This window comes from Perissodus microlepis, chromosome 7 (assembly GCF_051167445.1).
Source record: "Perissodus microlepis isolate ML-2025 ecotype Zambia chromosome 7, ASM5116744v1, whole genome shotgun sequence".
NCBI classification, from domain to species: domain Eukaryota; kingdom Metazoa; phylum Chordata; class Actinopteri; order Cichliformes; family Cichlidae; genus Perissodus; species Perissodus microlepis.
The window spans coordinates 20752523-20766177 of record NC_140467.1 but is presented as its reverse complement, the minus strand read 5'-3'; the positions used below and the strand labels follow the sequence as shown (position 1 = coordinate 20766177).

Below are 13655 nucleotides of genomic sequence, written 5' to 3'. Positions count from 1 at the left end.
GGGTCCTTAGGGACTAGTAAAGCGCTATATAAATACAGGCCATTTACCATTTACCATATAACAATGTTCTGTACGCAATCTGAATTAGAGCAATAAACCGAGTCTACTAACAAAGATACTGCCCTGTCTCCATGGATTGCATAAATCTTGGCACAAATTAAAAGTAACATGTTATATATGACACGTTTTTCTTTCTTTGAGTGGATAGTTGAGGATTTCCTATAATGCTAATCTGCTGTTGTTTTCATTTTTTTTTATTATTATTTTTACCACTTCCTCCATGACATCGATGACATAGTACCTGAAGGTTTCTGCAGGTACCCGTGAATCCTTTTATCTCTTGCTCTTCTTGAGATACAACCACCTCAACAAGGACAGAGGGGGATTCGTGGCAAAACACCAGAAGCCTTCGAACATCATTTAATCAGAAATGCAGCTCTAATCCAGGAATAGAGTTCTGATCACATCGTCTGAGCCTGTCTCACACAGCCAGTCCAAAAATAAGTGAATTTATGCTTTGAAACATGTGCGACTGGAGGAGAAAGAGACAGACAAACAGACTGAGGCAGGATCGTGTTTTTGGCCTCTGTGCTGTATATTCCAGTGGAGGTTGCACATTCCTAAGACAAGAACACATGACTGAAGCAATGGGGGTGTGGGAGAGTGGGAACAACCATTGTTGGGTGAAACTAGGCTGTGGATCAGATGGAGAGGTGGAGCTTAACGGGGTTACAGGCAATCAATGTGTAGCATTTCCTTCCTCAGACAAAAGGCCCTGAAGCCACAAGCACAGAGCAGGACTATGCAGTGCTTTGCTGAGCTTGGAGGGAGAGATAAGCAAAATTCACTGAATATTAATATTCAGCAGCACTCTGATGCCCTTCAGTGGAGTTTATCTAGGTCAAAAGAGGCAACAAAGAGGTAAATTCTTCAGACTGTGAGTCTAGAGAACATGATTAACTCAAACCACCACTGCTTGGCTTAACAGGAAACAGGAAGTTGCAGAGGAAGACCCCTATCAAAAGAGAATGCCACAACAAACTCCCCAGACAAACTCTAAAGCAAGCAAACACAAACAAAGAATCTCCAGTACAGATGACGCACTTCAAAACAAAACGTTCAGCAACAACGTGCTTTTACTGAGACTCACTGGAATGTGATGAAGCCACGCTCCTGCTGACACCACACAGCAGCGCCATCAAGAAGCAGAACAGACGAATATTTTTTTTGCTGTATTTTGTTAAATGTGTTGTGGCACCGAAGGACTAGAGGTTCATAGAAGATTTAGCAGCTTTAGACGGTGAGACAAAGCCACTGTATTTGGGGCACGTGTCTCACTCTGGTGCGGTTACCTCTGCAAGCTTGTAGGGCACTATGAGCCTTTCTCCAACAGTCACCGTCTTCCTGGTTGTCAGTGCTTCAAGAAGCATCTCCTCCTTCACCTGTGCACAAAAGAAAAGCAAGAATAAAAGTGTCATTTTCAAGGAAGACATCAGGGCACTCACTCCTGGACTTATAAACAAATAATCTGTGATGACAAAGGGATATCACCCACAATAGCTATAACACAGGATCACTTCTACTCTATCAGTAAAATGTAACCTGAAATGAGATTTACTGTTTATTTTACAGGCAATGATGGTGATAACATTGATTAGGAGACTAATGAAATAACACATTCAGCAAAGCTGGGGAGATTTACAGGAGACAGATTGCAAAGATATGGGAGCAGAGATATGGTGACTAACTATGTATCCTACAGTTCCCACAGTGAGGTTGCACTAGGTACACAGAATAAAGGCCTTTGAAACTTAGTCATTATGCATGTTTCACCAATATGTCCCTCGTGGTATCTATTACAGCCATTTAAAGCCACATTATACCATACATTCACACAGCATTCATACAACCGCGGACAGTTTGGAACCAGCGGTGTCTTTGGACTGTGGGAGGAAACTGGAGTACCCAGAGGAAACCCACACAGGCTCAGGGAGAACATACACACTCAGCTCCAGCTGGCTGGGAGGTTCAAACTGATGACCTTCTTGCTGTGAGGTTACAAAGCTAACCGCTGCATCACTATGCAGCTAATTCATAAGTTTACCCAATCGGTACTCTTTCACTCATTTGATGAAATGTCAGAAAGTCCAAAACAGACAATCCCATTTGGTTCTATTACCTATACGCAGATGATTGTTTGATTCAGTTGTAGTGTTTGTCACATAGTGTCTGTATGTATTTAGCTGACCTTAACTCTGACATCTCTGCCGCTTTTAACCAACGTAGCTGACACAAAAGCAGCACACATGATATTCAGCACAGTACTATATGACTTTCCATTTGAGTTTGTGCACACTCTAAAAATGGCCCCAGACAAACCAGCGATGACAGGGCCACACTGGGAGAAGCAGATGTCACTGCACACATCTCCTCCATCTACAGGGATTATGGGCGTGGGCCGAACAGCTGCTCCTGAGACTGTGTGTGTGTGTGCGCGTGTGTGTGTGTGTGTGTGTGTGTGTATACATGTGAGAACAAGCCATCGCAAGGCTGCCTGATGTCTTCATGTTTAAAGAGCAAGGGTGTCAATGTTATAGTTAATACCATTATGGATCTATTTTTGTCAGTGGCCTCTTTTGTAAATGCTTTGACATAAATTTGGGGGGGGGGGCAGGACAAGTCAACTCTGCAGTGAGTGGGTTGGTGGGGAGCGGGGGGCATAATCAGACCTCATTTCACACTGCCTGGTAATCCCTCCACAAAGAGCAAAGCCTATTCTGCAGCTCAGTGATTGGTCTTTAACTGGTACATTTCCATGTATTAGTTGCTTGGTGACAGGCGCGATGCCCTGTCATGATCACAGATCTTAATACTCTAATAATCAGAAGTTTGTAAGCACCAGTTTGGGGCCAGTGATTCTGAACTGAAGTCAGCCATTTTTTTGGAGCACCTTTAGATCCTAGTGAGGACAAAAAGTAAAAGCAAACGCAGCAGAGCCGCCTGATCTGAGCATGACGGTTTTCCAGAGACATTGCACACAAAGAATCCTGAATAGAACTCTATAGGAAAATATGAGCCAGTGATATTGCATCTGCACAGTAGAGGTTCACACAAGTTTCAGCTGTGAGGTGGTGGGCATATCCACCTGTTACTGTAGTAGAGCCACAGGTAAGTGTGCCTTCTATTCTCTCTCAAATCTGCCATTCTTCTCCCAAAACCCTCAAACTCCTGCTCTCAGGTCCTATACTCTAGCATCATACTCCATAGCAGCTTTGCTAGTAAAGGTTCAAATGTCTGTTTCCACTCTGCATCGGTCAAGTTCTTGTATTTCTCTGAATGTTTAATCTCATAATGATAATTCAAATTGTAATCCTTAAACACGGTAATCTGCTCTCCACAAACCAAGCAGATGGCTTTATCTCTGACTTCAGTAAACGAATACTTAGCGGTTTATGTGTTGTTAAAAACTCTGCATTCGGCATCAATCTATCTTTTTTGTGTGTCAGCTGAAGCCTGTTGGGGCTAGAAAACACACTTCTCATGAACGTCAGTTCCATTGCTTCCACAGTGAGGCTGCAGATGCATGAGTGTAAAGAAAACTTTCAGTAGCCTTCAAAATAAAAGCAACAAAGTTATATTGTGATTTCACCCTGAAACGGAATTATTGATGGGGGGGGGGGGGGGGTGTATGAAAGAGTAATTGGCAACCGAAACAAGACAACTGCAAGATTTAGGTTTGAGTCCTGACTTCCTGTTGATGTGTGGTGGGCTGGTCAGGGACACTCACGGGGCAGGAGGTGGTCAGGAGGCCGTATAACGCCCAGGTCTGTTTTGAAAGGACTTTAGGCTTTCCCTGTCAACATTATTTATCACCATTAATGTCTAAATTGACGGTGTGATTTTACGTTAATAATATGCAAAGCTTTGTAGACCATCGTCAACCTGTTGTGGGCAGTGTCAAAAATGTGTGAACCAACCAGTCTGTGGTAACTGGACTATTATTGGTACTTCAGCATCCTGCTGACAAGACACAATTTAAGAAGCTGCAGCCTTTTTTGATCTGTCCAGGTCCACTTTAACCTACACAGAGAGTCCTCCCCATCAAGCTACGTGCTGTTTATTGAAAGATTGCACACATTGTTGGATACCCAAAATGCTTCACTCTTTGTAATCAAATGCCTGGAGAAACACACAGTAACGCAGTGCCATGCATCTCACATACGTTTTCTCCTATGCAGACACACTATCATGGTTCAAAGATCGTTTGAACTGGGCTAAAAGTGACACCTGGTAGCCCGTCTGTGTCCTAATGGAGATCTTTTTATTACATATCAAAACCCAAAACAACACGATAGCTACTTTGGGTTTGAAAAAGGGTCCTGGATGCTTACAGGGCCCCTCTGTTTGCAGTTTGCAGTTTCCTCCAGGAGCCCCAGGTTTGCCTGCCAGCAAAAGCATTCAAGGTTGAGTCTTCTGTTACTGCGACCAAGACAATAGCTTACATCTGGAGTTGATCCCACTGCTCTTTGTACTTACAGAAGGATGAGTTAAATGCAGAGAATGAGTTTCCCTACTGGAGTCAATAAAAGATATCTATCCTCTTATCGTAAATGTCCAGAGTGGATTAATATGTGATGCTGTTAGTAAGTTAACATCAGATATAAGAATAAACTGTGGCATCTGGTTATTGTAAGGGCAGAACGCAAACGTTAGACAGCTGGTTTTCATATTCAAAACTAAATGCAGCAATTAAAAAGCAAAATAAATAGCAAATGTCTAAAATAAAGAAAAAAAAGAAAAAAATAGACAAAAGAAAAACTGTTTTTAGCATTCAATTACCATCAGCAGTTTCAGGCTTCAGCACATTTATTCAGACAGAAAGCTTCTCTCTGTAAGCTGGTTTCCAGTTTGGACAGAAATGTTTCTGGTTAGGTCAAATCACTCAACTCCAGACCTCAGAGGATCCAGTCTGTCAACTGTACATCAGCCTGTACAAGCTCTACTTCCTCTTCCTGTTTCACCTCCACAGGAAACAGGAAGTGGCACTTGGCTTTATTCCCATTTGTGTATCAATCCACACTCGGTTCTCTTTGAAAGGTGCTTTGCATTAATATGCCACAGCAGCAGTGAGTGCAGCAGTAAACATACCTCATCCTGTCCGAAACCATTTTACACATCAAACGCTGGACATTCATGCAAATTAGGACTCATTTAGAGCCAGAGTTTGCCTTCAAGCAGTCCTAGCCTCACATGACTCAACATGAGACTCTCTTCAGCTGACCCGAACAACCTTTTTAGCCATTTAACAGACTCTCTCACACAGTGCCTTAAAGTAAAACCATGCACCATCAATAAAACATAAGTGCTAACGAGTTTTGATGGTGCCTGTCTGTAGTCTAGACACTCATTCAGATTCTTAGCATAAAGCTAAGTTTGCAAGGATGAAACAACATCACCAATTTGCATAGGTCATACTAATTCAGTATATCTATATCTAAATCATAGGCACATCAAGGAGCTTGTAGTTCTACTGCCAAGCTTCAAAGGGTAAATATTTAAACTCAATCTTGATTCCCAGCAGGTCCTGCTAGTTTTCTAGACTGTGTACATTAAATAACACTACAAGTAGTATTTAAACGTAAACTCTTAGATCACCTAATCTGTCACAGTCTTTAAACTTCTCTGCCTACCTGATTCAATGGTCACATAATGAATGATAATATTTTCCCATCATCCAACCAAAAGATTGCATCTCACCACAAATGTTAATGCTTAAGATCCACTCAAAACAGGGATTCATTATGACCCCTTCTTTCAGGTCAGCACTGTGCTTTCTTTCTTTCCTTCTCTTTCTTCATGGCTTTTTAAGAATATTTTATAAGACCCAAGAGACAGACAGCCAGAGGCTCTGCATCAAATAACAGACATCCAAATAAACTTGAACTTAAAAAACTGACCCCCGAGCATGTGGCCTACATGTGGCTCAACTCGCCGCACTGCCACTCTGGATCCCTGGGGGAAACAAAGAGACCAGCCTGGATGTTACAGGCGAACACTCCACAGTCATAACATCCCCACTGCGCTGTTGACAGGAGTCTCCGGCACACTTCGGACATTGTTTTGTCACCGACTCAACAAGCGCATCCGGCTAATTGTTGCAGTTTGTAACAGGGACTGGGAAATGACACGTCCAAGCAGCATGTGGGTATTTCAGCTGTCCTTTCTATGTATGTGTGTGTGCATGTTTGTGTGTGTCTGTGGTCTGATTTCAACGTCAAGAATGAGTCCAAATGCAGCTCAACTTCATAAACTTATAAACACTGTGTGGCACATAAACCCTGCCAGTAAATGTTTTTGCAGGTCTCTATTTTCCCCAGGATAGTTAAAGAGTCACCAGCAGTTGAAATTCCACAGACGCTTAAAGTCATGCAGTACTGAACAGGTGAGTGAAAGAGCCCGCAGCAGAGTAACAGGCTTCACCCGCACTCAAATGTTGCTAAAGGTTAGCACTGTTTAGTAGGCATCTACGTCTGGGCGATGTAGTTTATGGACGAACCTTTCTAACCAAGCTAGCTCGCCTTAGCTGACAACATACTGTATGGTCACATGTGGTTCCTAAGAAACAAGATGGTAACGATCATGATGCTCTGCTTTTGAAGTTGGGATTTTAAAAGCGCACCTGCAAATTAGTGGGTGCTATCTTTCTTATACAGTCTGTGTATGCACACAAGAGCATCTTTTAAAATGTGTTAATTTTACATTATTAAATGTTAACAAAACAAAAAGATGGTTATAAAATATCTCAGTCATTAGATTACAAAAAGGAGGAATAACAAACAAACATTCAACTGCTTTGTTTAACACCAAAAGTGTAGTTTACTCAGAGCCACTACAGTCAAAATAAGAGTGACTTCCTTTGTTCTATAACGCCCTTCCATATGCATATGTTGAAAACACAGGATGGGTGGAGCTACCAACAGAAGGAAGAGCTTGGGTGAAAGTGGCTTGCACATGCACAGCAACTATAAACAGGTTAGACAGTAGATCCTAACATAACATTTGCCAGCTGGATGCTGAGGTGGATGTCAGCTGAGCCACCAGCTGATATGGCTGGGACTGAGATCAGCTGGACTGCAGCGACTGCTGCAGAGCTTGACTTCTGCCTGGCGTGAACTAATGTTATTCTTGATTCTATTATTAGTCTGAGTTTTACTGCAACAGTCTGCAATATAATTGCTGAAATCAAAGGCTGGATGAACTCTACTTGAACTTCATCTTCAGAGACAATGTGCTCCCAGTATGAAAACAAATGGCCCGAGTGTAATGCTGAAGAAATGACAAAACAAGCCAAAAACAACCGTTTTTTGTTTTTTAAAAGGGAGCGTAATTAAGGAACAACAGTTGTTAACAAACAAATGAATCACAATGACCCTTAACAAAGCTTTTATCTGTATTTAAAATGCTCCTACAATAACTTAAATATGATTAAACTTTGCAGTTAAAATTGGGACAGTAACAGGGACTCATTGTTCCTGGTGGGAGAGCAACAACAGACCAGGATAAGAGCTCTGAAAATAACCTCTACACAAACAGTACTTTGTGAAAGTACTGGATGGGTGGACGGCTCTTTGGGACCTGAAGCACCTCTTAACTTCCGCTGTCACCACAAGCTGTGCTTGTATACCTATATCCTCAGCTCTCTAAAAGGCTTTTTGTAAAACCCACATTGTGGGAGGAATCACATTTTTCTCACAGCTTTCAACAAAAACAGAGCATAGAAAAACGCCTATTTGCTCGAGTGGATGTTACTTATTTTTAAAGTTCATGAAGTCTGTGTGAATAAAAAAACGGCAAAGAAGGAATTTCGGGAGAACAAACAAGTCCTGTGGTAAAGTTCTGCTCCAATTCTTCATTTTTTTATTACCCTTCAAAGTATCAAGAGTTTTGCATTTCAGCCTAAAGTCAGCACCATAAATTCCTCAGATATCTTAATGTGCAATTTTTCCATTTGATTTTCACAGAGCAATGTTGGATATACACAGCTCTGTGACATTTATTGATTCAAAGCATAAACTCATGTCTGCCAAATCAACTTTAATGCTGCTGATTCAGTGCTGGTGGATAGATGTCACGATCTGCACCATGCCGCTCACCTCTAGCAGCTCTGAGACGATGGGCAGGACCTCTGGGTTGCAGATATCGATGGAATCATCCCTGTAGGTCTTCTTCTTGTAGCGGATGTTTCCCAGGTGGAGGATGGCTGACAGCAGGGAGAAAATCCTGACAAGGAACAAAGGTACTTTTCTTTATAACATCAACAAATTCCACCTTCTTACTGAGCAGGCTTTACAGTGGCTATTAGGGCATCATGAAAACGTATTTATACTTAAATACATATTGCAGGGACTGAAAAACTGAAGTAATTAATCCTATCGACTAATTTCCAAGAACTGTGGTTTATAAAACATAGGTATTAATATGAAGCCCTGTAGAAATAGTTTTGGGAAATTTGGGAAAATGCATTTATTTTTTATATATTTTATTATATAATTTATATGCTTTCTTTTCAAGAGTAAGATAAGAATACACGCTTCTTTTTTCAGCTAAAGCTAAAAAGTTACGCTTTGCAATAATTTTTTTTAGCTAACAGTTAGTTCAGTTAGTGATTTAAATCTTAGAAAGACTGTAAAAAAGTAAACAAGAAGCACAACATGCCCTGAGCTGCTGAGACAAGCTGAAGCACCTTGTGAGAGAATAAAAATGTTTTGTGGTGAAAACATCACGTGAGGAGCAGGGGTACTGAGGGAGCGCTAGTTTGCTTTAGTCTGCTAACATTATCATAGCTAGACAATTCCCTGTTTTTTGTCCAGTGCATAGGTTTCTTCAAAAATAAATAAATAAAATAAAATAAAAAAGTACTGAGATAAGTTTCTAAAAACGTTCAGACTCTGACTGTTGGCTTGTAGTTCTTTAATCTTACTCAGTTTTACACAAGAACAGGTTACAAGCTAATGGTTGTAGCCATGCAGCTAATCTTACTGTTTGCGTGTTGTGGGCAGGAAGCCAACCATCTCCATAGCCAGCTGCAGCCGCTCAAAGTCGTGTTTTAGATCTTCTCCTTCCACTGTGAAGCAGTCCTGCTGGTGTCAGGTGGAAACACACAAAAACAGAGGAACACATAATCACTACAAAGCACATAAATTCAACAAAAACAAGATTCTTTATATTGTATGTGTTATTAAAGTGTGTACCAGAAGCCAAAAGACAGCATGCTGTCTTTTTGTGACACTAAGCAGGGTTTCCCCACAGAACTTCTAATATAAAATGTGCCCGATTTCCTCAAATTATCAAAGAAAGTTGCAAAATAACACTGAACCCCAATAACAAGACCTCAGCTCTCCTGATGAGATTTATTTTAAGTGCTTTTTCTAAAAATGCAATTAAAATAATTATGAATTATTGCAATTTTCTAACGTATGTGCAAAAAGTCAAAGATTAAAATATTAGATATTTGTGTCTTACTAATGTGCTCTATTTATAAACTTATTGGACACTTCATTAGGTACACCAGTTCAACTACTTGTAAAAACAGCCAATAACAAAGCAGCAATTCAATAAATCAAAATGCGACAGAGACTTAATTTTTATGTAAGTGCCTTCAAACGCAGCATGACTGTTGCTGCATAATAAAAAAAAAAAACTGCTGCTCTTTTGGGATTTTAGCACAGAATCATCTCTAGGGTTACAGAGAATGGTCAGAAAAGAAAATATCCATTGAGCAGCATTTTTCTGTGCCAAAATGTTGATGCTAGCCATAAGAGAAAAAAGGCCAGACAGAGCATCACGTCGAGCATTGAAGCAGATGAGGTTTAGCAGCAAAAGACCACCCCTAGGAAATAGAAAATAATGGCAGCAGCCAGTTTGACCCTCAGCCTCCTAGTAAATGCACCTATGGTATAAATTTGAAACTCCTGCGTCACTTCATTCTCAAGTTATCAGATTCATAAGATTTTCAGAAAACGCAACCTCTGACCCCTGAACTTGAGGCCGAGGTTACTCAGATTTGAGCTCGTCCGAGATTTTCAGTAGTAGTCCTATGTCTCTTCATTCTCGAGTTCTCACATTCGCAAACTTGGGTGTCCATCTCGCCCGGCCTCCTGCCTGCCCGCCCAGCAGGGTGACGACAATATCCCATCAGTCTTTTATAGCTTCCCTCAAGTTGAATCTTGCATCTTTAGATTCATAAGTCAAGTCTAACATGAGTTTATGTGACACATGGCAGTTAATTATGAGAAAAGCACATTCACTGGGTTGGACCACAATGTAGAAACTGAACTTTAAACTGTTTTATAATCATGGTCATCAGACTCAGCTAAGCAACTAACAGCAATTATTTATAGAAACTGCACATTCCTTTGTGTAATGAATGTAAAAAAAAAAATACAGTTTACAGGGTTTATTTCAGCTGTTGAAGGGGGAAACTCTGCGAAGTGAACACAAGTACATTCCTGTGTAATCATGAGCCATCGCACAGTGTTTGAAAGTGTTTTAACAATTAATGAGTAAAGCAAAGGAATGAGCGGCGTGAGGATGTGTACGTATACAATCATAGCGTGTGTTTGTCTCTTCGAGCCCTCCAGTCAGTCGGCGTGTCTCTGCTCCAGCAGCGAGCCTCTCTCAGGCACATAATTAGCACATACCACAGTGACCGGCCGGCGAGAGAAGACACAGGAACCCATAATCCACACTCTGGATCTGCCTCTTGTACCCTTTACCATTCAACGCTCATCTGCTTCTCCATTGTTTTCCTTTGGCTTCGAACTTGTCAGGAACTGCAGAGCCAACAATCAGCGCATTTCTACAGTGAGCTTCTCCAATTGCAACAAAGGGGTTTTGAGGCTTCTCGAGCTACATCGAGACCCAGGAAAAGCCAGTTTTCAAATTGCCGGGTATGTTTTAAATCGGCGCCAAACAGCACAATGTGATACGTTGAAGGAAGTTGAGAAAATAAAGAGATCAATTTTGGCAATTGCAATGGAATACTTGGGTTGAAAACCAAAACCTTAGCTCGTGGTGCTCGGACAAAAGTCGAGAAAAGAACAAGGGATTGTTGAGTGCAGTAAAGTGATGATTAAGAAACAATCTGTTCTTACTTATTTTAAACAAAGAGTCTATTTTCACTTCAGAGCTTGAAATTGTAATTTCAGGCCAGTTGCAGCAGTTCTGGTGCATTAAATCAAGCCGGGAACCCTGCTGACTGTGCACATGAAGCTTTTTAACAGATCGCTCGAGGATTCTGTTAAAACCGAACGTGCGTCCAGTCAAGGCTTTCCTGTTATTTACCATGACTTTAGTCAAGATTTATGCCATGGACCAGCCGTGCAAAAAACATCAGCATGCCAACCCATCTCTAGACATTCCACACAGCCAAAAACCAGAGATATCCAAACAAGTGCAAAATGCAAACCAGCAGCCACCGAGACCCAGAACCAAACACCAGACTGCACACATCAAATGCAAACATCCAGAAAATGTTTGGTCTTTAGGATCTTTAGTTAAATACTCAGATTTTTCATTCACATTCATTGTTTAAGTGGTATTTTTAGCCCCAGACGCTGCATCTGGAATCTGTATACACTTGTCACTGCTCAAAGTGCGTCTCTATTTACTGCAGCACACATTGACCAGTGGTAGAGGTCAGAGGCCAAACAGGCCCAGAGGGTTGGTCAGGTCATCAGGCAGCTGTCAAAAGCTGCCACTCTTTCTGTGTGTGTGTGTGTGTGTGTGTGTGTAGACACTGACATCATCTCCTTGGGTGGTGGGGTCTCTCATGAGGTCATTCAATGACCTCTGGGAGAGACAGTGTGTCAGCAAACAGTGAGATGGGAGGATTGTGCGAGAAAGTAATAACAGAAAGGAGCCATTTACTAAAGCAAAGCTTCAAAGTAATGGATCATAATGAAAAAGACAGTCAGCTTCTCTAAGTATTTGGACTTTGGCACATTTTGTGTAACATTACCTCTGTATATCACCACATTCTTTTCTTGGTTTCATTACCATGCAAAGAATTCTGCGATCGTGCACTTTAGTCCTTTGTGGGCTTTCAGCACTTTTGGTACTGCTGAGCTGGCCGGTGCAGTCACTCTTCGTAAAGTTTGTTATGTTTTTCTGATTTTTTTTTTCTGTTTTTTTCCTGGCTAATGACGGCCTTCCTCACGCCATCACTGACATTCAAAGGTCCAATGAACAGCTACCTAACGCTAGATTAACACTTGGAATTAACTACAGATCTTTTATCTGCTTCATGAAATAAAGAGGGAACAGGCCATGAAACCGCTTTTCAGTCAATTTTCCAATTTCCCTTTGCAATTTCTGCCTCTGAAAATGGGGGACTATGAATAAAAATGGCTGTAATTCCTAAACAGTTACTACAAAACTTTGGTTAAACCCTTGAGTTAAGTCCAAACTTCAATCACATGTTGATGGTTTGATGTAAAATTGGTGATGGTGTACAGAGGTTAGGGCCTAACAGTATGCCTTTTTGCCTTCCTTGCAAAAAATATAATAAAAGAAAGAAATCTAATTAAAAACAGTCTATTAAATCTAAGATTAAAAAAGCTACACTTAAGTGAAACCAATTTCATGGAAGATTGCTAACTGGTCCAGTTCAGCAACAACTTCATAGTTTCACACCTGGCTTCTTGGATCCTTGTAGGATCTCGTGTTTGCACCAATTTCTTGAAAATCCAATGGCCTCAGAAGCATAGCACAGTAATTAACGTGGCTTCATAACATTTACATTTACTGTAAATGGTGAAAATGATGCAGAGACACAGCATGAATCAAATGAAGAGAGGAACACAAATCGTATCTCAAAAACCTCAACAGAAATTTCTCAAACCACTCCTGCAGCAAAAGCCACATGTTCAGCATGACTTAAATGATTCTTCTTATAAGCAGTTGTTAAGTATGCTACCTCAGCCAAGGAGCTTATGTTTCTGGTGTTTGAGCTTATGGTTGACAAAAAAGCCTTAAAACTAAAGTATGATTCGTAGTGTGGTGTGTATTGCCAACATGTACAAAGTACAGTAAGACTTAAAATATGTCACGTTTTACCTCTGACCTAACCTTCAAGGTCAACAGTTTGATCTGAAGTTCAAAGTAATAATAATGTTACCTAGAGCTATATTTACAACAATGTTTCTTACTGCCATTGTTTGTACTGACAACATACAGGCATGCAGGTAATAATATATGGGGATTGTAAATATCACGTTATTTTATCATGACTTTGTTATGGGTGTGCAGAAACAGATTATAGCCATTTAAAGACAAAAACAAGTTGAGTATATATGTGTGCTATCGCTGTACTTTATGCCGTTAAATGCCTCCAGGCAAGATATGAAGTAAAGGATATTCTGCAGGTGTGGTATGAGAAAAGTCCATTAGCTTGTAAAATTAATAGGGATTCACAACGCCAATGAGAGCTTTTTAGAGAATACTCAAAATATTTGTTTTCATTCATAACAAAAAGAAATGTTTCAGAGCTAAAAAACAAAGAGTTGAAAAAGCCAAAGTCAAGAGTGAAATACAGTAAGTCCACAGGTCGTATTTATACTGACCAACTCTCATGTCAAGTGTTTGCTCGCCAGCAA

General features: G+C 40.7%; 1 protein-coding gene across 12 annotated transcripts in view; it reads right to left on the bottom strand.

Annotated features, from left to right (window-relative positions):
• Positions 1 to 13655, bottom strand: part of LOC146383002 (unconventional myosin-IXAa-like) — a 151964-nt gene that overhangs the window by 52187 nt on the left and 86122 nt on the right. For 8 of the 12 annotated variants that reach the window (XM_084934072.1, XM_084934064.1, XM_084934065.1 and 5 more), the window contains 3 exons: positions 9040 to 9140; positions 8154 to 8280; positions 1353 to 1442 (listed from right to left, as the gene is read on the bottom strand). In XM_084934072.1, coding sequence (XP_084790198.1) covers positions 1353 to 1442; positions 8154 to 8280; positions 9040 to 9140 — 318 coding nt within the window. The remainder of the gene's footprint in view (positions 1 to 1352; positions 1443 to 8153; positions 8281 to 9039; positions 9141 to 13655) is intronic. The other 4 variants (XM_084934063.1, XM_084934073.1, XM_084934070.1 and 1 more) reach the window with 1 other exon arrangement.